Source organism: Typopeltis vanoorti, chromosome 3 (assembly GCF_054136105.1).
Source record: "Typopeltis vanoorti isolate ZY-2024b chromosome 3, IOZ_Tvanoo_1.0, whole genome shotgun sequence".
NCBI lineage: Eukaryota > Metazoa > Arthropoda > Arachnida > Uropygi > Thelyphonidae > Typopeltis > Typopeltis vanoorti.
Window position 1 is genome coordinate 164,304,842 of NC_143551.1, and position 25,919 is coordinate 164,330,760.

Consider the following 25,919-nt stretch of genomic DNA (forward strand, 5'->3'; position numbering starts at 1 on the left):
GAGGAAAGTATAACAGAAAAGAGGATATATGAAAAGGCACCACCCATAACTCCAGTAGAAATTATAAATGCAATAAAACAAATGAAACTTTCAAAAGCTAAGGTAAAGATGAAATATCTATAGAACTATGGAAATATGGTGGCAAGGAAGCTATTAATTTCTTAATGAATTTATTTAATCAAATTCTTTATACTGGAGTAATCCCAACTGACTTGGAAACAGGAATTATTATACCAATTCACAAAAAAGGAGACAAAAGAATATGTGAAAATTATAGACCCATAACACTCTTAAGTCATAGTTATAAACTATTCATTCGAATTATACAAAAGAGAACACAGGTGCTTACAGAAAAAATCATAGAGGAAAACCAAGCAGGATTCAGGCCACATAGATCCACCATAGACCATATCTTCACCATTAATAATATAGCAGAAAAATATTGGGAATACAACCTGCCCATATACTGTTGTTTTATAGATTTTAAGCAAGCCTTTGATTCAGTTAACAGAAACAAATTGATCACTATCCAAAAAAACATAAAAATGCATTCAGATATTTTAACATTTATTACAAATTATTATGGAGACACCAAAGCTTTTGTTAAAATTAACAACATTAAAACCCAGGATTTCAGAGTCGAGAAAGGTGTAATGCAGGGATGTCCCCCCCCCCTCTCACCTCAACTCTTTATCATCTTCCTAGAAGAAGTCTGTAAAACCATAGCTGATGAACCAGGTGTAAAAATCAATGGTACCAACATTAATCACATAAAATATGCGGATGATATCATTATTTTAGTAGATTCTAAACCACAGCTAGAAAAAACTATTAACATTTTAAATGACTCTTGTAAAACTTATGGTGTGAAAATAAATCATGATAAAACAAAAATAATGAAGATAGGTAGGGAAGAAGAAAATATTTCTATAAATTTCGAAAATCATCTGCTGGAACAAGTTAATAAATATGTTTATCTTGGCAATCTTATATCTAGTAACCTCAACAATATGGAAACAGTAAAACACAGGCTAAACCTAGGTTGGACCAACATGAATAAACTAAACAAAATATGGAAAAATAAAAAAATCCTAACGAGTCTAAAATTATATAAAACAATTATTATCCCAATGGCTACTTATGCTTCAGAAGCTTGGAGATTAACTCAACAACCAGTCAAGAAACTTCAAGCATTTGAAATGAAATGCTTCAGAAAATTAACACCCACTGGATGGAACACAGGACTAATGATCAAGTCAGAACAGATTTAAACTTCCCAGATAATATAATAGACACAATCATTAAGCATCAACTGAGATGGTTTGGTGTTGAAAGTTTATTTTTCACTTGGTTAGAATATAATAAATTTAGTTTAATCCTTTTATCCAAGTGTGAGCAAACAAAGTTTGCGCCTGAAAGTATCTTTAGGACTGCGGTAAGGTGGTGCAACACCAGGACGACTTTCAAAGGTGGAGCAAGCGACTAACACTCCTACCTCAGTATCTCCCATAATGCAAAACACATCTCCTTGCGGATATGTCTAATGTTATGCATTAAAGGAAGGGGCACAACCTAGGCTAGTTTCGACCTTTAATGAGGTCCTTTTATTTATTAAAAAGATGGCACACCATTTGGCAACTCCTATAGGTAGAGATGACCTTGCTAATACTTCTGGCTGGTATCTCCACTTGGGCCTGGCTCCCACTGAAGAGACCTCAATAAAGGTCGAAACTAGTCTGGGTTGTGCCCCTTCCCTTAATGCATAACATTAGACATATCAGCAAGGAGATGTGTTTTGCATTATGGGAGATACTGAGGTAGGAGTGTTAGTAGCTTGCTCCACCTTTGCAAGGAGTTGTCCTGGTGTTGTCCGCAGTCATGATGCTTTCAGGCGCAAACTTTGTTTGCTCACACTTGGATAAAAGGATTAAACTAAATTTATTATATTCTAACCAAGTGAAAAATAAACTTTCAACATCTTTCTCTAAATCCAGAGTAATTTATTAAAAAGGTGGCACACCATTTGGCAACTGGCTCCCACTGAAGAGACCTCAATAAAGGTCGAAACTAGTCTGGGTTGTGCCCCTTCCCTTAATGCATATCATTAGACATATCCGCAAGGAGATGTGTTTTGCATTATGGGAGATACTGAGGTAGGAGAGTTAGTAGCTTGCTCCACCTTTGCAAGGAGTTGTCCTGGTGTTGCACCATCTTACCGCAGTCCTGAAGATACTTTCAGGTGCAAACTTTGTTTGCTCACACTTGGATAAAAGGATTAAAATAAATTTATTATTATGAGATGGTTTGGTCATATTCAGAAAATGGCCCCTCATAGACTCCCATATTTAGCTCTGAATGGATATATAGGAAGAAAAAGACCTAGAGGCAGACCAAGAAGTACTTGGATAAAGTTGCTGAAAGAACATTCCCATCTACCCAGCTATAGAGTCATGAGTTAGATGGCTAAAGATCGTGATAAGTGGAAAACCTTTCTTCTTAGTGGACTCGACCCATTATCAAGTGGATGAGATGAAATGATGAAGTGTATCTGGAGATAGAAAAGAAAAAGTTGTCCAACTGGGTCAAGCAGGCTATACATTTAAGTATAAGAAAATGCCAGATGGTAATTTGTTATGTCTATATGCAAATGCCAAGACCATTTGAAAAAAGAGGTAGAATTTGTTGCTTTGGTGAATATACTGTAGCTTAAGACTGTTGGCATTAGTGAAACCTAGTTATCAGAGTTAGATGTTGACCGGGATCGACTGTAAAGGGTATCATATTTTTAGAAATGAGAGAAGGAATAGTAAGAGAGTACTATAATAATTAAAACAAAGTGGTAATCACCTCCCATTTCAAATCTTCTCTATACTCATGTTCTGAACTAGTGTGAAGATATTGCTATCATCAGTAACACTGTCAATAAAACTTTTCTTATTTCATGTGCGTTCTCTCCATGTGAATTTATGCACACCTTTGTTTGAACATGATGTTAGATGACTAATCAATGTTCTGAACAGAATTCTAGCAGGCACTTAACAGTATTAAAATTTGGAGAAACAGCTTTTCTATTTTCTCTATATCTGGCATTCATTTTCTACTTTGCTGTTTAGTTCTCCAACCAAAAACCAGCTTTTCCTTTATGTCAGCTGCCTTCTCAAGTTGGGAAAAAAAAAACAGGAGTTTTTTTTTTTCAGAAGAACCTTTGGAAGGATGACAGGCAACAAATAGGTTCCATTATCCAATTTTCCATTTTGAAAATTATCTAGCACCATGCTACTTGAAAGTGCCTCTGTGACTCAAGAAATTTATCTTCATGTTTAGTGTTAATTATTTATCTGATCATTATAGCCTGAATAAAGTATCTTATAATTATTGTTCTTACAGCTGACAATAGAAGATCAGCTGCTGGAACAAAATCAAAAGAACTGTAGATAAGCAATGTAAAGAGCAAAAATAAGTAGAGCTAAAACAGTAATTACGGAAATACCATTGATATCATCATCATCATCATCATCAAATTCCTGCTATGTACCCTCAAGGGGTGTACAGGATATGATAGTACTACATGAAAAATTTACATCGTTATTAATTTCCTATCTACAATTTTCCTCCAAATCAGTCTGTTACTTGTCAAGACTCCAACATTATCAGATCTTATATTTCTATCGTCTAAGGCACTTTGTACCGTATCAATCCACCTATATCTTGGTCTTCCTCTGGGTCGTTTTGCAGCCAACCTGGCAGAGAACACTTGTTTTGCTAATCTTTCCTCGCCCATTCTGTTTAAGGGACCATACCACCTGAGATTAGCTCTGCTAACCCATTCCTGGATGCTGACAATGTCAAGTTCTTCCCTAATATCCTCGTTTTTAATATGATATTGCCATTGATGCCATCTGTTCATGCCTATAATCTTTCTCAGGACTCTCATATCTGTGGTCTCTAGTCTTTGGTCAAGTGTTTTACTTCTGACCGAGCTCTCAGATCCATAAGTTAAAACTGGTTTGAACACTGTCTTGTATACAACTAATTTAGTGTTCCGACTAATTTCTCTCTTATTCCATATGAATTTATTCAATTGACTTCCCACCATACCAGCTTTGCTGATTCTGTTGTCTATTTCTATATTTAATTTACCATCTTTGGTAAAAATCGTGCCTAAATAGCTGAAATGTTTTACTTGTTCCACAGGTTCTCCATTCACAACACAGGTGACATTTTCAATGATTCTGCCTATTTTCATTGTCTTTGTCTTTATATTGCTGACCTTCATACCATATGTATTACAACAGCTTTTCAATTTAGTCAGAGAATCTTGCAGACTTGTAGCGGATTTATTTAGAAGTATAACATCATCTGCATAAAGCAAAGAGCTGACATTAACATCTCCAATTTTGATATCATGTTTAATACCACTTTCCTTCATAATGTGATCCATATAGATAATGAATAACAGAGGGGATAATGTACATCCTTGTCTCACACCAGATTTAACCTTAAACCATCTTCCTGTACTTCCTTCAATTCTAACTGCTGACTTACAACTCAAATAAAGACTAAGTATTGCTTGATATAATGCCCCATTGACACCATATAACTGTAGCGTATTGAACAGCTTCTCTCTTAGCACCTTGTCATATGCCTTTTCCAAATCGACAAAACTTAAATACAGATCTTTGTTATATTCCCATGTTTTCTCGACTATTTGTCGTAAAGTGAAGATCTGATCCTGACAGCCTCTATTTGGCCTGAATCCAGCTTGTTCTTCACCAAGCTTTTCTCCCACAATTCTTCTCAACCGTTTCTCAAGTATACTTGCATAGATCTTGCCAGGAACACTCAGCAGGGAAATATCTCTGTAATTCTCACATGCAGTTTTATTTCCCTTTTTATATATGGGTACTATGAGAGCTCTACTCCAATCATCGGGAATTCGTCCCTCTGTCCAGGCCTTCTGAACTATGCAGTGGAGCAACTGTAAGACTCTTATACCACCATACTTCAGCATTTCTGGTCGAATATCATCTACTCCTGCTGCCTTTCCACATTTCAAGCCTTTGATGGCTTTTTCTACTTCAAGTATGGATATGTATTCCTGACTGCATGCCTGGTCAGTGTTTTTTAGCACTGTGCTGTCATCACTGCTTGTTTCATTTAGCAGTTTTTCAAAGTAATTACTCCATACTTCAAGGATATCTTTTTCTCCCGTTTTCATGTCACCTTTATCATCTCTAATTCCTTTTACAGCACACTTTCCTCCATTCCTAAGCTTCTTCAACAACCTCCAGAATATTTTGCCACCTTCTTGATATTTATTTTCTATATTCTTGCCAAAGTCCTCCCATGACTTTTGTTTAGCTAGTTTTACACAGTGTTTAGCATTCTTGCATTTGTCTTTATATTCTCTAAGAGCACAAGCTGACTTATTTGACAGGAACTTTTGATATGCTTTCTTCTTTTCCTTCACTGCCTCTTTAACTTCCTGTGTCCACCAGGGAGTTCTGATTTTTTTATCCTTACAGACAACCTCACCACATGCCTCTCTGGCAGAATCAATCAATGTTTTCTTCAGACTTTGCCACTGAATCTCCAAGGTTCGATTCCTGTTCTCAAACTCTTTCATTTTTTCTTCAATAATCTTTGTGTATTTTAGTCTACAGTTCGCATCTGAGAGCTGCTCAACTTTTATTCACTTTAAAACTTTCTTACATGTTATTCTTTTCAATATGAAATTCAATTTTATCTTGCTCAAGACTAGATAGTGATCACTTCCAATTTCAAATCTTCTGTACACTCTGGTGTCCTGCACCAGGGAAAAAACATCACTATCAACTTTTCTTATTCCTAGCCTCTTCTCTCCATGTGAATTTGTGCACATTTTTATGTTGGAACATGGTGTTAGTAATAACCAGTCCATGTGCTGAGCAGAAATCCAAAGATATTTGCCCTTATTATTAGCTTTGCTCTTTTCTCCAAAATTTCCCAAAATATTTTTGTATGTCTCACAATCATTTCCTACTCTGTTATTTAGATCCCCAACAAGGACCAACTTTTCATTGTGTCAGTGGCTTTTTCTAAAGCCTCAAAAAATTCCTCCACTTCTACCTTAGTAGAACCTTCTGTGGGACCATAGGCACAAATAAGTTTCATTGACCAGTTCCCCATTCTCATATTTGCCCACATTACTCTACTTGAGACTGACTGCCATTCAAGAAGATTAGCCTCGTATTTTGTGTTGAATACTATGGCTACTCCTTCTTTTCCTTGATTGTCATTGACTGTACCATTGATATATACTGGTATTATCAAGATGAAGAGAAGAAACACAGTAACACATAGATAAGATTTTATATTCTACAGTTCACCTCTGAAAACTGCTCAACTTTAAATTTTCTTACAGACTTTTCCTTTCAGTCAGTATGATATTCCAAATCAAATGGTGATCACTTACTTTCTATTTGAAATCCCTCTCTATAATGCTATGTCCTGATATTAATAATTGATATTGATATTAATATTGATATTAATAATAACATAGCTTTTATTGATATTAACAATGAAATGACTTTTCTTTTGTTATTTCTCCATGTGAATTTGTGCATAAGTCGGAACATAGAGTTAGTTAAAGAATAGTTCACCTCCTGAATAGAAATCTTGTAGGTACTTATCATTGATAGACTTAGCCATATATACAGGTAGTTTCAACGTGTTACTACTACTACAGTGTATGGACTGTGCTGTCAAAATTGTACGAATGAGAAGGAACACTCATCAAGTTTTTGCAAAAAAAATTCTGGATGAAATCTGTAGAGTCTGGAACATTTGAACAACCCAAACCTTACATATTCCTACATTGATTTTTTACCATTCTTTGAAAGTAGGGAAGTCTAATGTGGACACCCTCTATATGTAAATATTCAACTGCAGCTCTAAAATCAGAAACAAATATAAAATTTCCTATGAAAAAAAAAGGAACTAGACAAGGGAGATGCCATTTCACAAATTATTTACAGCAGACCTATGGGGCTGACATTCGCTGATGACACTGTTCTTTTGGAAACCCTGCAGAACAACTTCAACAAATGCTCAGTGAAATGAATGCAGAAAGTAAAAAGAAAGGATTAAGTATAAACAAGACAAAACAAAAATAACATATAATAAATGCATTACCAAAAAGCTAAATCAAATGGAACACCAGGAAACTGATATAACCTCCTATGTTGACCTAGGACAAAAGATCACAGTAGAGGTAGATTTGGTCACAGTACAGGTGACCAAAGAGACAGTGGGATGATGAAAATAAAGAGATGGCTGGAATTCAGTGGCATGGAAAAGCTCAAGATAGAATTGAATGGAAGACTTGAGGAAGGCTTTCATCCAGCAGTGGACAGAAAATGGCTGATGATGACTTGCCATTATTATTAGCTTTATGCTATTCTCCAGATTTTCCCCAATCCTTTCTTTTGCATGTTAATAATTTCCTACTGATGTTAAGATCTCCAATAAGGACCAACTTTTCCTTTTTCTTTGCACAGTTGCATTCTCTAATGACTTGAAAAATTCGTCTACTTCTTTCTTAGCAGAACCTTCTATGGGACTATAGGCACAAATATTTGTCACGACAAAAACAGTAAGGCCTTGTTTATCAAGGCAACACCTTAGCCAGCATTTTATTTCATCTTGTTGTACCGTAACTGTCTTTTGGTTTAAGCTTTAAGATTGTATTCCATTGTATTCCAATTTGATCAGCTAAATTCCAAATTGTCATCACATCCTCATTTGTTCATTATCCAGGTAAATATCTACTAATGAACCAACTTTTCCTTTACATCAGCTGCATTCTCTAATGCCTTGAAAAAGCCCTGATTCCTCCACTCTTCCTTAGCAGAACCTTCTGTGTACACTGCAAGAAGATAAAGATTGGACAATAGGTCAGAAGCCCCAGTCAGTTCTCCACATTCCTGAAAAGGCAATGCAGAGATCTCCTCTCAGTTACTTAGCTTTGACCCTTAAGCAACCCATATATAAATATTCATTAAAAAAAACTATGAATAGTTAATCAAACCAAGATTCTGAACTCAATTTAAATTTGATTGCCTACTCCTTTGAAACTTGTGAAATATGACACCATTCAAAGTGTATACGAACTTTCTCTAATATAATTGTAATATATATAATCTAGTTGTAATGGGGATTTAAAAGTGTTCACTGATCCTTAATAGTAGTGTATGTTTACCTGTACATGCAGCGGTGACTTGTGATGTAAACATGACATAATAAAATTGAGGCTTAAAATTATAGATAAATGGCTTGTGAAGCTAAGAGCTGTTGGAGGCATTAGTCAGGGCTAGGATACAGGACTGGAATCAACGATGGTTAGCATGGATTTGAAAAGAAAAACTGTGTGTGCATAGTATTCAATACTGTGCACCCACAGCTTGGAAAGTATATTCCATCCTTGGTAAGCAAGGATAGGATGCAATGTATACAGTTGATGGGGATATCTTGAGTGAAGTGCAGAGATAAAGGGACCTGTGAAGTCATAGTGCATAAGGATCTGAAATTTTGATTACACTATTATATGTTGAAATTGATCATGGTAATGATGACATGAGGTAAAGAGGTCATGATTTTGTATGTGGATTACTCAACAAAGATTTGTCTATGGGATTCAGAAAAGAGTAACTTTGGTAGTGTCAGATCTTCAGAATGTCAAGCATGAGGAAAGAGCAGAAATGCCAACCACAGAGACTGGATTATTATTAATATAGGAGAAGGTGAGATGGTATAATTGAGATATAAGTTAATCAAAGGTTTTAAACCAAATTAATGGAGAAGAGATTTTTCAGTGAATAGAGAGACAGATAGGGATAGAAACAAGAGATCATTTCTGGAATTTGTATAAGCAGGATGTGATCAAGGAAGTGAGTAGTAAGCTTGTTTTCTTTTTTGTGCATGGAGAATAGATAGTAAACAGAACACACGTATACAGATTTCAGGGATGGTCTTTCTGTCCTTTCAACTTTTTCTGCAAGTGAAAGAGTTGAAAGCACAATTTAATATAGATTTTATGTGTCAGTGAGGACTTCCCCTGATGAGCAATTTCATGTGGGTCTGATAATAAATTTTTAGAGTAAACTTATTTTGCTTATCAGCTCTCGAGCCAAGAGGCTGTGGGTTCGAATCCTGCACTGTGAAAATACACTAGTATTTTCACAGTGATTGTGAAAATACTAGTGCTGGTGCTGGACAATAGATGGCTTTGATGTAGAGGATGTAGTTTGCTGTAGTTGATGGACTGAGTGAAGATGGTGAATTGTAGAGTAGGTGCCCTCCCTCGATGAGTCTTTGACTGCCCTGGAGGTGTCAAGTAGTAATAATAAACGATAACATATCATTATAGATATTTATGCTCACTTTATTAATTCAATTTATTAATATATGAGAGCTATCACACAAGGTGACATAATTTTAGTGCGTTTTTGATTACTTGGTTAAATTATCTACATAAACATAATGTTTAATAAACAAATAATTTGTGTAACTTACTTCAGTAGAACCTGTAAATGCTACCTTATCAACATCAGGATGACTGGCAATTGCAGCTCCTGCTGTTGGGCCATATCCTGGGACAATATTCACTACTCCTGGAGGAAATCCTGCTTCTTTTATTAATGTTGCAACAAAAAGAGCAGTCAGAGGAGTTTGTTCTGCAGGCTTCATGACAACAGTATTGCCACAAGCTAATGCTGGTCCCAACTTCCAAGCTTGCATCAGAAGAGGAAAATTCCACTACAAATATGGATTTAAGTAATCATTACATTAATAATAAAATATATTGTAATACACAAATATATAAGTTTTTGTAGACAAAATACAGTAGCTCTTGTGAAAGTAGACACTACTGGGGTGATAAATTATAATAAAGATATTTCACTATAGCAAATTTTCCACTCTATTAAATTATCCTTGGGTCTCTTCTCTGTTAGTTTGCTGTATTTTGAATTGGCTATAATGGTGCTGAGCTCTAAAGAAATGCATTTAGCTAAGCTTCAGACTACTTATGTTTAATTTATTAACTGGAAATCTCTACAGAGCCTGAAGACATTGCAGGAAGCCCATGTTAATCATTATTCACACAATACCTATTATTGATGCTTCCTCTTAACCCTGTGGAGGTGACGGCTGATCTGACAGATACAAACAAATTGTTTAATATAAATATTCTTACACATATCCAGTGCATAGCTTGGAGGTCATGAGTAGCTGTGCATTCATATATTATGAGTGATATTCCACACTGTTTATGCGGTCAGTTTTGGTTTAACACATGTTATGTAAAGGTTTGTGATATTTCATAGTAAATTGTATCTGAGAGATATTGCGACTGCCGATGTCAGTATAGTACTGGTTTAGTTTTTTTATTTATTTATTTACTGTTGAAAATGGCTGGAAAAATATATCGATTGGATAATCCATCAGATGTTGAAGAGATTCAGTGATTTTGTTAATCGAGTTCAATGATGAGAATGATAAAGTCTAATGCAAAAATGATACTTGACAATAATGGTATCTGAGAGATACCATGAACTCCGATGTCAGTATAGTATTGGTTTAGTTGGGTTTTTTTCTTTGTTTCTTTGTTCAATAATTTCTAGATTATAACTGAAAATAAATAAACCATCATACAGGGGTGCTTAAGGGTCAAAGCTGTATAACTGAGAGGAGACCTCCACATAGCCTTTAACGGAATGCAGAGAACCGACCAGGGCTTCTGACCTAATGTCCAATCCTCACCTTCTCGTGGTGCATCCTGTTGGGTATCTACTTGGATACTGAACGAACAAGGATGGGCTGGCAATTTGGGATTTAGCCGACCAAATTGTATTCTTATTGGTTAAACCAAAATAAAAAATGATGGTACAACATGACAAAATTTCATGCCGGCTGGGGCGTCGCCCGGTTAAACAAGGCCCCCGTTGTTTTCGCCAGGGAACCAGGGCGAACAGCGAAAAGTCAGCTACTGGAACGAATCTGAAAACAAACCCCAACTCAACATCACCAGAGTTAAAGATCGGTACTATCAACGTAAGAAGCCTGAATGGCAAAGAAATGGAGCTAGCTGAGGAATTAGATAAGTACCAGATCGACATAATAGGGGTGACTGAAACAAAAAAGACCAAAACTGGGGAGATGTTTCTGAGCAATAAATACAAAATGTTATATTCAGCCAATGACAATCAAGGAAAAGAAGGAGTAGCCATAGTATTCAACACAAAATACGAGGCTAATCTTCTTGAATGGCAGTCAGTCTCAAGTAGAGTAATGTGGGCAAATATGAGAATGGGGAACTGGACAATGAGACTTATTTGTGCCTATAGTCTCACAGAAGGTTCTATTAAGGTAGAAGTGGAGGAGTTTTTTGAGGCTTTAGAAAAAGCAACAGACACCATGAAAAATGAAAAGTTGGTCCTTGTTGGGGATCTAAATAGCAGAGTAGGAAATGATTGTAAGACATACAAAAATATTTTGGAAAAATTTGGAGAAAAGAGCAAAGCTAATAATAATGGCAAATATCTGTTGGATTTCTGGTCAGGACATGGACTGGTTATTAGTAACACCATGTTCCAACATAAAAATTTGCACAAATTCACATGGAGAGATGAGACTAGGAATAAGAAAAGTCTCATTGACTATGTTATTGTTGATAGTGATGTTTTCTCCCTGGAGTAGGACACCAGAGTGTACAGAGGATTTGAAATTGGAAGTGATCACTATTTAGTCTTGAGCAGGATAAAATTGAATTTAATATTGAAAAGAATAACATGTGAGAAAGTTTTAAAGCGAATAAAAGTTGAGCAGCTCTCAGATGTGAACTGTAGACTAAAATACACAAAGATTATTGAAGAAAAAATGAAAGAGTTTGAGAACAGGAATCAAACCTTGGAGATTCAGTGACAAACTCTGTAGAAAACATTGATTGATTCTGCCAGAGAGGCATGTGGTGAGGTTGTCTGTAAGGATAAAAAAATCAGAACTCCCTGTTGGACACAGGAAGTTAAAGAGGCAGTGAAGGAAAAGAAGAAAGCATATCAAAAGTTCCTGTCAAATAAGTCAGCTTGTGCTCTTAGAGAATATAGAGACAAATGCAAGAATGCTAAACATTGTGTAAAACTAGCTAAACAAAAGTCATGGGAGGACTTTGGCAAGAATATAGAAAATAAATATCAAGAAGGTGGCAAAATATTCTGGAGGTTGTTGAAGAAGCTTAAGAATGGAGGAAAGAGTGCTGTAAAAGGAATAAGAGATGATAAAGGTGACATGAAAACGGGAGAAAAAGATATCCTTGAAGTATGGAGTAATTACTTTGAAAAACTGCTAAATGAAACAAGCAGTGATGACAGCACAGTGGTAAAAAACACTGGCCAGGCATGCAGTCAGGAATACATATCCATACTTGAAGTAGAAAAAGCCATCAAAGGCTTGAAATGTGGAAAGGCAGCAGGAGTAGATGATATTCGACCAGAAATGCTGAAGTATGGTGGTATAAGAGTCTTACAGTGGCTGCACTGCATAGTTCAGAAAGCCTGGACAGAGGGACGAATTCCCGATGATTGGAGTAGAGCTCTCATAGTACCCATATATAAAAAGGGAAATAAAACTGCATGTGAGAATTACAGAGGTATTTTCCTACTGAGTGTTCCTGGCAAGATCTATGCAAGTATACTTGAGAAACGGTTGAGAAGAATTGTGGAAGAAAAGCTTGGTGAAGAACAAGCTGGATTCAGGCCAAATAGAGTCTGTCAGGATCAGATCTTCACTTTACGACAAATAGTCGAGAAAGCATGGGAATATAACAAAGATCTGTATTTAAGTTTTGTCGATTTGGAAAAGGCATATGACAAAGTTCCAAGAGAGAAGCTATTCAATACACTGCAGTTATATGGTGTCAATGGGGCATTATATCAAGCAATACTTAGTCTTTATTTGAGTTGTAAGTCAGCAGTTAGAATTGAAGGCAGTACAGGAAGATGGTTTAATGTTAAATCTGGTGTGAGACAAGGATGTACATTATCCCCTCTGTTATTCATTATCTATATGGATCACATTATGAAGGAAAGTGGTATTAAACATGATATCAAAATTGGAGATGTTAATGTCAGCTCTTTGCTTTATGCAGACGATGTTATACTTCTAAATAAATCTGCTACAAGTCTGCAAGATTCTCTGACTAAATTGAATAGCTGTTGTAATAGATATGGTATGAAGGTCAGCAATAAAAAGACAAAGACAATGAAAATAGGCAGAATCATTGAAAATGTCACCTGTGTTGTGAATGGAGAACCTGTGGAACAAGTAAAACATTTCAGCTATTTAGGCATGATTTTTACTGAAGATGGTAAATTAAATATAGAAATAGACAACAGAATCAGCAAAGCTGGTATGGTAGGAAGTCAATTGAATAAATTCATATGGAATAAGAGAGAAATTAGTCGGAGCACTAAATTAGCTGTATACAAGACAGTGTTCAAACCAGTTTTAACTTATGGATCTGAGAGCTGGGTCAGAAGTAAAACACTTGACCAAAGACTAGAGACCACAGATATGAGAGTCCTGAGAAAGATTATATGCTTGAACAGATGGCATCAATGGCAATATCATATTAAAAACGAAGATATTAGGAAAGAACTTGACATTGTCAGCATCCAGGAATGTGTTAGCAGAGCTAATCTCAGGTGGTATGGTCACTTAAACAGAATGGGTGAGGAAAGATTAGCAAAACAAGTGTTCTCTGCCAGGTTGGCTGCAAAACGACCCAGAGGAAGACCAAGATATAGGTGGATTGATACGGTACAAAGTGCTTTAGACGATAGAAATATAAGATCTGATAATGTTGGAGTCTTGACAAGTAACAGACTGATTTGGAGGAAAATTGTAGATAGGAAATTAATAATGATGTAATTTTTTTCATGTAGTACTATCATATCCTGTACACCCCTTGACGGTACATGGCAGGAATTTGATGATGATGATGATGTATTATATTTGCAATGTTTTTTTTTGTGTAAGTTTTATTGCATTTTATAGCACATATTAGTGATGAATGTATTTCACAGATATGTGCGATCTATACTGCAATTTTTTCGACGGTGACCTCCGCTGGCTGGGTTAAACTCATTCACTGACAATGCACTAATAATAAATGGAATTGGTAACCCATTCCATTCATTTATACATCACATTTCGAACTAACTAAACCTCATATCCTTGCAGATGTACATTCTTAAGAACATAACATGTACTGAAAATGAGAGGGAAAAGGGGGGGATTGAATACTATCAACATATTCTTCTTCACGCATTAGATGTAGTATCTGTTGCGACCAAGACTTCATCTTCTTTTTTAATAGTATCTTTTAATCTTTTTCTAAGTCATCCTGTTCTTATATTATTCTTTGGTTAGAATAATATAACTATAGATAGAATAATAAAACTATAGACTTGTTTTATTATTCCATCTTCACTTCTTTCCACATGTTCAATCCATTTTATTCTTCAGGTTGCTACCCAATTGTTTATTTCTTATATTTCACATTGTTTTCTTATATCTGCATTTTTTATTTTATCTAATCTAGTTTTATTTACTATTTTTCTTAATATATTCATTTCACCTGTGTTTAACAGTCATCTTGTTTTATTAGTGTCTGGTCTTGTTTCTACATTATACGTCATAATAGGCCTGATTACTGCTTTATAAATTCTGGTTTTTGTCTCTACTCTAAGGTGTTTGTTTTTCCATACTGTTTCATTCAAGAATATCAGGATGCTTGAACGAAACAATATGGAAAAATAAATAAAAATAAATTGTTATTCATTATTTGTTCAATAATAGTACCTACCAATTCTAATTTGCATCTTTGTGGTTCTTGTGATATTGTCAAATTCTGTCAAATGCTTTTTCCAGTTCTATAAAGCATATAAATAATTTCTTATTGTATTCTATTATAAAATAAAGATACCAAGAAATTATATACTTGGTTTAATCTATTATCCAAGTGTAAGCAAACTTTGTTTGCACCTGAAGTATGTTTCAGGAGTGGGACAACTCATGGCAAAGGTGGTATAACTCCTCATCACTTGCCTAGTATCCCATAATGCAAAGCACATCTCCTTGCAGACATGTATAATGCTATGCATTAAGGGAAGGGTCACTACTCAGACTGGTTTTGACCTTTAATGAGGTCTCATCGGTGGGAGCCCAACCCAGAGGTGGTGATACCAAGGTGGAAGTAATGGAGTAGTCATATTTTCCTATATGAGTTACCAAAAGGTGTCACACCTTATTATTAAAATACTCTGGATTTGAGATAGATAGTTGTTGAAAGTTTTTCACTTGGTTATATTATAAATTAAAGATACCAAGAAATTATATACGTGGTTTAATCCATTATCCAAGTGTAAGCAAACAAAGTTTGCGCCCGAAGTATCTTTCAGGACTTGGGCAACTCATGGCAAAGGTGGTTTAACTTCTCATAGTGGTATAACTTCTTTTTAATATTAAGGTGTGACACCTTTTGGCGACTCATATAGGAAAATATGACTTCTCCATTACTTCCACCTTAGTATCACCACCTCTGGGTCTGGCTCCCACTGATGAGACCTCAATAAAGGTCGAAACAGGTCTGGGTAGCGATCCTTCCCTTAATGCACAGCATTATGGGATACTAAGGATGAGAAGTTATACTACCTTTGATATGAGTTGCCTCAGTCCTTCAGAGGCAAACTTTGTTTGCTTACACTTGGATAATGGATTAAACCAAGTATATAATTTCTTGGTATCTTTAATTTATAATATAGCCAAGTGAAAAAACTTTCAACAACTATTGTATTCTATTGTTTTTTCTCTATCAATTGTCTAATTATGAATATTGCATCTATACATGATCTATCTTCTCTGAAACCTTGTTCTTCTTCTAATAGATTAAAAGGCTAGCATATTACTAAAACAAGAGCGCCCCTTAACAAATCCATGTCGACTCTCACAGATAACATTACCCTCATCTGCCCAATGCTGTATACGGTCCTTCGGTAATTTCTCCAAGATCTTAACAACTACTGATGACACACAAACTGGCCTATAATTAGACACTTCCAGTCTGCTACAGCCCTTATGCAATGCCACTATCTTACCTTCCTTCCATTCCCTGGGCACCTTCCCCGTAGTCAGACTTTCATTGAAAAGCCAGGTCAAAGGAGCTGTCAGTTCTTTAGCACATTCTCTCAAAACTCATGGTGAAATACCATCCAGTCCCACAGCTTTACTGACATCCAGAGTACTCAAGTATTTGGAACACACTCTCCTCCTGCACCTTTAAACCTCGAACCTGTCCTATCCCTCCAGTATTAAAATTTACTCCTCCAGGATGAAATACTCCAATAAAGTGTTCAGTGAACAATTCCACTATGCCCTCTGCATCAGTCACTCTATTCCCATTTTTATCCCACAATGTCATTCTTCCACAATCATTTCTCCTCCTGCTGGCCACATAGCTAAAAAAATTCCCTAGGATTTTCTTTGTATCTTAGGACCAATCTCTTCTTATATTCCAGTTTCGCCTTCTTTACCATACTAGTCACTCTCCTGGCCTGTGTCTTATATTCTTCATGCATCTTCTCTTCACCTGTCTCCTTATATCTCTTCCATAGCCTTTTTCACATGCAGTTCCTGTTTAATATTGTTTGTCATCCACTTTACTCCAAATTGTGTCCCTTCTTCACTTGTGGAACAGCTTACTATTGCTGCTAACAAATATTCCTTCACAATTTCCCAAGCACTAATGATATCCCGGCCTTCCAATTCCTCCCTCCATGAAACTTCCTGAAGTTGGCATCTAAGACTATTATAATCACCTGCCTTATAATTTCACATAAATTGCTGTCTCTTTGATACTCCTGCATGTCTATTCATCTTCCAAATCAAAACCACATGGTCACTCTCTACAACTGGTGGAGCGATGTCATCTCAGTTATTATCAACTCTTCTGATGCTATGACCAAATCCAAAACTCTTGAACCTCTTGTTCCTTCTATTACATGTTCCTTTGTCCCTCAAGAATTCTAGAAATTCTATTCCCTTATTGCTACATGCATCTTCCTCTCCCCAATTTATACTGCTATAGTTAGAATCTCCCATAACAATCATTCTTCTTGCACTTGCCAAGCTCAACTGTCTAAACATCTCCTGGTCCCTGCCCTCTGTGCTCCTTGGTTTGTAGCAATACCCCACTAAATATCCTGTCTTGCCCACCTCTACCACACCATATGCTTTCAAAATAATTAGTGTCACTTCCTTCCAAAGCCTCCACTCTTAGAGGACATAAATCGTCAGTTATCATAAGCAGTACTCCACCACCACCACGATTTCCCTTCCTATCCTGCCAAAAAATGCTGTATCCTGCTACTTCTATTTCTGTTATTATATCCTCTTCTGTCAACGTCTCAGCGATCCCAATAATCTTTGGCCAGGCTGATACTATCAGCGCCACCAATTCCTCTACTTTTCTGGATACTCCTGGCATTAGTATAAAGGATAAAAATGCCACTACACAAAAATAACATGGGCTCAGTGTTAACTGATTTCATTCCCCCTTCTCCCAAGTACCTATTCACACAAGAGGCCACCCCTGCTACCATCCACCCTGGGCATTCTAGTTTCCCTACATTGATACATCAACTCGTTCAGAACAGCAATCTCTCCAGATGCCTACATCCTTCCTCATTCAAATGCAAGCAGTCTCTCTCATACAATTCCTCTGTCCTCAAATGCCCTCCAAGCATCCACATATTCCAATTCTCTCTTCTGATATCTCTCACCACTCAATTTACATTGCCTCTCAAAGCCATTCATTCCTACCATCACAATCATCTCACCCACCCTTTCACCCCGTCTTAATTGCCATAGCCACACTTTCTATCGTTCCTCCAAGCAAACACTCCTCATGCATCCAATCTTACAAACCACGGATCATTGAATCCCCATACATTACACCTCTTACCACCCTGTTCCTCGATTGCTCACCTGCATCCCTTACTCTCTCTTTCCTCTAACACTTTCTCTCTGTGTTCCCCTACTTACCTGCCTTCCTGACATCACTCTATCCCTGGTTCCAGCGCTCCCTCGCATTTTTCTCATTCCCTCTCTCCTACTGTTTCCATTCTCTCCTCTTCTATCATTCCCATAACTCTCTCTCTCATTCCTCTCTTCCACTGATCCTATTCTCTCCTCTTCTATCATTCCCAAATCTCTCTTATTCCCTGTCTTCTACTGATCCTATTCTCTCCTCTTCTATCATTCCCATAACTCTCTCTCATTCCCTCTCTTCTGTTGTTCCTATTCTCTCCTCTTCTATCATTCTCATAACTCTCTCTCATTCCCTCTCTTCTACTGTTCCTGTTCTCTCCTCTTCTATCATTCTCATAACTCTGTCTCATTCCCTCTAATTTGCCTTGCATTCATCTCTTCCATTTGCCTAATCTCATCTTTCAAACTTCTCATCTCATTCCCTAGACATTCAACTGTTCTTTCAGCTCATCTCTCTCTCTGCAAGTCAGCCACTCTTGTTTGCCATTCATCCTCCCAATTGAGACCATCTCCAAAAACTTCACAATCATTCAACTTTTCCCCACTCCCCACTCTCATTTTTTCATTCATATTTCTCTTGCTATTCTTGCCCTCTATCATACCACTCATCTCTCTACGTGGAGAATCTCCCGCCTCTGACTCAACGAAGTCAGTTACAGTAATTTCTAACTCACCAAGTTCCTCCCATTGTCTGCATTTTGCGCATATACGTATTTCCCCTCCCCTCACCTGCCACATATATAACCGCTGGGATGCATACATTCCACAAGTCCCACATGCAACATCATGTTCAAGTTCTTTTGTATATGATTCTCAAAATTGATTTTTGCTTTCTATTTTCTTTTGATTAACTTTATTTCTCATTTCTTTATATTCGTTCCAATTATGATGTTTATATTTGTAGATATTTTTGATATTTTTCTTTCTTTTCTTTTGTTAATATTTTTATTTCTTCATTAAACCATGGAGTCTATCTTCTTGATTTTGTTATTTTTTTTTTTCACCCCTAATACTTCTGTTGCTATTTCAGTTGAATTTGTTTTAAAAATCTTCCAGTTATCTTCTACATGTTGTTCACTGCTTAATGGGTTATCCTGAAACTTTTGTTTTAATCTATTATAGTATAATGTTTTTATATTTTCTTCTTTTAATAATTCCACTTTAAATTTTAGTTCGGCATTGTGTTGGTTTTCTTTAGATTTTATTTTCACCCATTTCTTGGAAAGTCTTAGTTTACATATTAACAGATTATGATCACTTCCAATTTCTGCTGATGCTAACACTCTAACATCTTCTGTTTCTGATGGGTGTATTACTTTGTTACATATAATATAATCTATTACTGATTCTTTTACTCTTTGTGTTTCCAAAAGCTGTTTTATGCTGTTTTTTATGCTGATAAAATGTATTCATTATTTTTAACTTATTATTTGAACAGAATTGTATCAATGTTTCTCCATTATTGTTTATTACTACCATATTCCTTATTTTATCATATTATTATTATTATTATTATTACGGGCAACTCCGGGGAGTCATTAGACTCATCGAGGGAGGCCCCAAATCATTTTCATCACAACTATTCGACATTCATACAGTATCTATCATACCTCGGCTTAAACTCATTCACTGTCACAGCATCCACCACAGACTCAGGGAGCGCATTCCACTCATTCACTACTCTAAAAGTAAAGAACCCAGCTCTAACACCTTTACTAACCACACTTTTGCCCAGTTTCCATGGATGTCCCCTAGTCCTCCCACAACCAGCCCTGTTCTCAAAAATATCTTCTGAATTAATTTTATAGAAACCCTTCAGTAATTTGAATGTCTCAATCATATCTCCCCTCCTCCGCCTATCAACCAATTTTTGCAACCCACAAATCCTCAACCTGTTCTCATACGGTTCATTCCACAGACCTGCTATCATCTTGGTCACTCGCCTCTGGATCCTCTCCACCTCCTCCACATCAAGAAGAAACCTAGGTGACCAAATCTGGGCACAGTAGTCGAGATGAAGTCTTATCAAGGCTCGATACAGAGGAACAATAACCTGCTTGTCTCTGCTTGTCAACGTATTCTTCAGCAACCAAGTGATTTGATGAGCTGATTTGGCCACTTTTGCAATGTGTCCCCTAAATTTCAATTCCTTATCCACCAACACTCCTAAATCTCGTGCCTCATCAATTTCCTGGAGCACGGTTCCACCAATGCAGTAAACTGCCTCCAATCTTTTCACACCAAAATACATAACCTTACATTTTGCCACATTAAATTGACATCCATTATCCCTAGCCCAGACCTCCAATCTATCCAAATCATCCTGCAAAATTTTGACGTCATCTGCATTCACTATTGCCCTACCCAACTTCGCATCATCCGCAAACAATTGAACTGTTCCTCTCAGATCCTTTCCTATATCATTTATGAACAAATTAAACAGCAGTGGTCCAAGAACAGATCCTTGTGGTACACCACTAGTCACAGGCCGTCTTATGGACTCTACTCCTGAGTAAACCACTCTCTCTGATATCTCTCCGTCAACCACCCTCCTATCCATCTCACTAACCCTATGTCCATTCCCATATGCTGCAATTTACTGATTAGAATTCCATGTGGTATCCTGTCAAAGGCCTTAGCAAGGTCCAGTAGAATCACTGTAAACCCATTACCCTTATCCAGTTCAGCCGTCACTGTGTTATAATATGTGAGCAAGTTACTGAGGCATGACCTACCCTTCACAAAACCATGCTGTCCCCGATACAGTATCCCATTTTCTTCTATCCAATCTTGTATTTTCCTCTTGACTATTTTCTCTAAGACCTTGATAATGATTCCTGTTATGCTGATTGGCCGGTAATTTTCAACAGCAGCCTTGGAACCACCTTTGTGCAGTGGAACTATTTTCCCCTCTTTCCACCCCCTTGGGACTGACCCAGTCCTGAGGCTCAAATTAAACAAAATGGTCAAGGGCACTGACAATTCTTTGGCCGCTTCACGTACGACACGAGCTGGTATACCATCCAATCCCACAGATGTATTGACATTGAGGTTCTGTAATAGACTAGTTACCTCTACTTCATTCATCACAATTCCAGTATAAGCTGTTGGTTCTTCCATTTCCGCAAATTCACCACCTGGATGATATACTCTTGCAAAGTGCTTGCTCAGTAATTCCACAACATCGACTGATTCGGTTACCTCCCTACCCTCAGCATTTTTTAAGATCATTCTACCATGAGCATTTTTCCTTTTACTTGCAACATATTGAAAAAACTGTTTGGGATTCTCTTTAGCCTGCATGGCCAATTTCCTTTCGTAATCTGCTTTTGCTTTTCTTACCACCCTTGTTACCATCCTGGCTTGAGCTTTATACTGTTCATGCACCTGATGATCACCCTTCTCCTTAAATTCCCTCCACAATTGTTTCTTTTTTTGAAGCTCAAGCTTAATAGTGTTATTCATCCATTTAACCCCTACCTGATTTATTATTCGGACTCTTGGTATACAGTCAACCATTGCCTCCTGCAAACAGTTCTTAACCACCTCCCATGCACTATCAACATCCAGCCCTTGCAGTTTTACATGCCATGGCATTGAGCCAAGCACACACCTAAGCTTGTCATACTTAGCAGCCCGGTAATTCCACATGTACCCTGTCTTAATTGTAAATTTGACTCCTTTAGCCACCTCCCAAGTCATGACCTTATGGTCACTCTCACCAATTGGCGGCAACATGGTCATGTTCGTTACAGCTACATTCTCAGTTGCAATTACTAGGTCCAGCACTCTTTGCCCCCTGGTATTTTCCAATACATGTTGCCGTAGATAGTTGTCCCTTAATAACTGCATAAAATCCAATTCCTTCCTCCCATTTGCCCTCTCCTCTTTCCAGTCAATGTTACCATAATTGAAATCACCCATAATAATTACCCTCCTTCCACTCATTTCTTCTATTTGCTTATGCATACTATCCCCACCGTCCACTCCATCACCCGGCCTATAGCAGCACCCAATTGTATATTTTTTTCTGCTAGATTCTATCTCACACCAAACAGCCTCAAATGTGCTTTTTTCCCCATCCTGCAGTTCAACTTCTATACTCCTTGGCTGAAGCTCATCAGCTATCATCAATAACACTCCTCCCCCCTTTTTATTCACCCTGTCACTCCTGAACACACTATACCCGTCGCATTCAATCCCACTAGCTTTATCATCTTCTGTCAGCCATGTTTCACTAATACCGACAACCTGTGGCCTGGAAGTGCCAACCATGGCCAAAAACTCTTCCTTCTTGTTCCTAATACTCCTGGCATTAGTGTACATGAATCGCAGAAGCCCATTTGTCCCATCCCTACTTTGATGCCTTATACTAACTATCCCATTCTGATTTGTTGTCCGTTGTACTCGCCCGGGCATAATATACTCATTCATACACTTAACTGCCCCCCCTAAAGTCTGCATATCTACTCCCCCCCCTCTTAATAAATCTAGTTTCCCTGAGTCTGTACATCCACTTCCACATCATTCATCAACACTCTTTCAAGTCTCCGTACACCAACTCCATTCAAATGTAACCCATCCATCTTATATAAGTCCTTTCGCCCATCGAACTCATTCCACACATCCACAAATTCCACACCACTCTCCATGCATAACCCACACATAAAGTCATTGGCAATTTTGGCCCTCCTTCTAAGTACTTCGCTGTCATACCGCGGTAAGATACTCACCATCCTAACTCTCTCACTCTTCTCTTTTGCTACCTCAAACAACTCCCTCACATCCTCTATCATTTCCATTTTGTCCTCTTTCAAATCATTCGTTCCTGCCACGATTATCATCTCTTTCACCCTCTGTTTTTGCAGTCGAATAGATTCGCTGACGTCCTTTATGTTCGCACCCAGCTGGTATGACTTCGTTAAATTCTCAATTATTACGCCTCTTAATAGCGAATCCCCATACAGCACTCGCTCCTTCATTTTATTGACGTTTACGAACATTCTATTATTTGCCGTCACAGACTTCTGCCGGTTATTTATCGGTACGTTCAACACACATTTTTCCATACGCTCCAGTTGTCTTCTGGCTCTGTGAATCGCGCCATTCAAACGGGCAATTTCGCTACTCGCATTTATCTCACCATTTTCATTATTGATCAAATCATCCATTCTTTCTGTGTTTCTACCTTCATTTACACTTTCAGCGACGCTCTCACACCTATCTGGCACTACCACGCAATTCTCTAGTACACCGCCATTTTCTACATTCTGACTACCGTTAATGATATCAGTCTCGATACACGAAACGCGCTTGAAGTCCTCATTCTCTTTACACTTTCTACACATATTAACTCCACTATCACTTTCTAACCAGACTCCTACCGCTCTTCGCAATGCATACATCTCACAGACAGCACACTGCATAAATTCGTTTACATCAAAACTCTTAAACAAACATGGCGACCTGGCCGCCATTTTTTTCTTTATCGGTGCCATGTGTACGTTATCTTTTCTTAAAAATAATAATTAAAATAACAGAAAACATGCAAAAATTGCACAGACACACCAAGAAACAAAAAGCAAACAATACTACTTAAGATTTCAGTAAAATATCTAATGTTAACACAAAATAATACTGATCTTTTCAGGAGCTCTCGACAAACCGACTATCTAATCCGTGCGACACCAAGTGACTTAAACAGACTTTGTAACCCAGAAACATATACCCCCTTATAATAAAACCTTCAGTTAGTTAGTTGTTATAGGAGATTTTATAGATCCATCTTTATTAACTAGCTCTGGAGCCCCCTTCACTACTTCCTCATCTCTAAGTTACCCAAGGCAACCAAATCTGAAGTCCTGATGTGGTCATACCAAAGCTTTATAAAAAGTATCCTTCAACATCTAAGTGATCCTTTGAACAGGTTTGTCCAATTTTACAATATATCCTCTGAACTTCAACTCTTTATCCACCACACCCTAAACCTCATCAATTTCCAGTGATGTAATTTTTTTTATGTGACTTCTGCCCACAAAAGGTTGTACACCCATAGTATGTTAATATAGTGGTTGGCTAAGCATTTTATTACTATTTATGGTGAAAATTATCAATAAAAAGACTATGAAAATAGGTTTAGTCTTTTTATCGATAATTTTCACCATAAATAGTAATAAAACACTTAGCTTAGCTTAGGAACATGGAAAACTCTTGGTGTATTCTCAATGGGAAACCTTCAGAACAAGTAAAACATTTCATCTATTTAGGCACAATTTTTAGTAAAGATAGCAAGAAGTCAAATATGGACATATAAAACAGAATCATCTTCTTTGAGTTCTGTCTCCTATGGGAAGTCAGCAACAACAACCTCGGAAAATTTTGAGCAATCCTCAGCAACTCTGAACAGTACCTCAGAGCATATGCCAATCCACTGTTTGATGTCTGCCAGTCAAGATTTTCTTCATCTTCCTTGTCCTCTTCTTCCATTTTATAATCTCAATTGAAGTATATTATATTTTTCATTACGAAGTAGATAACCAACATATGCAGTTTTACTTCTTTTTATTGTATCTAAATGTTCACATGAGTTCCCCATTTGTTCCAGTACCTCTTGATTAGATGCTTTTGCTGTCCATGAATTTTTAACATTAATTTGTATAACCACATCTCTAAGGTTTCAAGTTTTTTTTTAATCGATGTCATCTTCAAGGTAAGGTGAAAGTTTCTGCATTGTACAGCAGTACAGACCATACATGGCACTATGTACTCTTAGTAAAGCTCTACATTTAAATTGTGGTTTAAATTTAAACCTAAATTTAAATAAAACAGAATAAGCAAAGCTTATTCTGTAGTGTGGAGCCAGTTGAATTAATTTATATAGGCAGAAATTGGCCAAAATGCTAAATTACCAATATGCATGACAGTATTTAAACCAATTTTAACTTATGCGTATGAGAATTATGTAATATGAAATAAAACAGTTGACAGAGATTATGTCAACTTTCCTGAAACATATAATAAATTTAGTTTAATCCTTTATCCAAGTGTAAGCAAACAAAGTTTGCGGCTGAAAATATCTTCAGGACTGAGGTAAGGTAGTGCAACACCAGGCACTCCAAGCAAAGGTGGACCAAGCTCTCATCACTCCTTGTCTCAGTATCTCCCATAATGCAAAGCACATCACCTTGCGGACATGTATACTACTATGCATTAAGGGAAGGGCCACTACCCAGACCTGTTTTGACCTTTATTGTGGTCTCGTCAGTGGGAGGCAGACCCAAATGTGGAAATACTAAGCAGAAGCAATAGGAGAGGTCATATTTACCTATACAAGTTGCCAACAGATGTACCACCTTATTACTGAATTACTCTGGATTTAGAGAAAGATGTTGAAAGTTTATTTTGCACTTGGTTAGACTATAATAAATTTAGTTTAATTTTTACCCAAGTGTAAGCAAACAAAGTTTGCACCTGAAAATATCTTCAGGACTGAGGTAAAGTGGTGCAAAACCAGGCAACTCTGAGCAAAGGTGGACCAAGCTCTCATCACTCCTTGTCTCAGTATCTCCCATAAGGTCTGCCTCCCACTGACGAGACCTCAATAAAGGTCAAAACCGGTCTGGGTAGTGGCTCTTCCCTTAATGCATAGCAGTATACATGTCTGCAAGGAGATGTGCTTTGCATTATGGGAGATACTGAGACAAGGAGTGATGAGAGCTTGGTCCACCTTTGCTCAGAGTTGCCTGGTGTTTCCTTGAAAAAAAAAAAGCCTCTTG

General features: G+C 37.1%; 1 protein-coding gene across 1 annotated transcript in view; it reads right to left on the reverse strand.

Moving 5' to 3' along the window:
• Positions 1-25,919, reverse strand: part of Aldh (Aldehyde dehydrogenase) — a 282,929-nt gene that overhangs the window by 155,982 nt on the left and 101,028 nt on the right. The window contains exon 6 of the mRNA XM_090390950.1: positions 9,553-9,795. Within this exon, the coding sequence (XP_090247076.1) occupies positions 9,553-9,795 (243 nt within the window). The remainder of the gene's footprint in view (positions 1-9,552; positions 9,796-25,919) is intronic.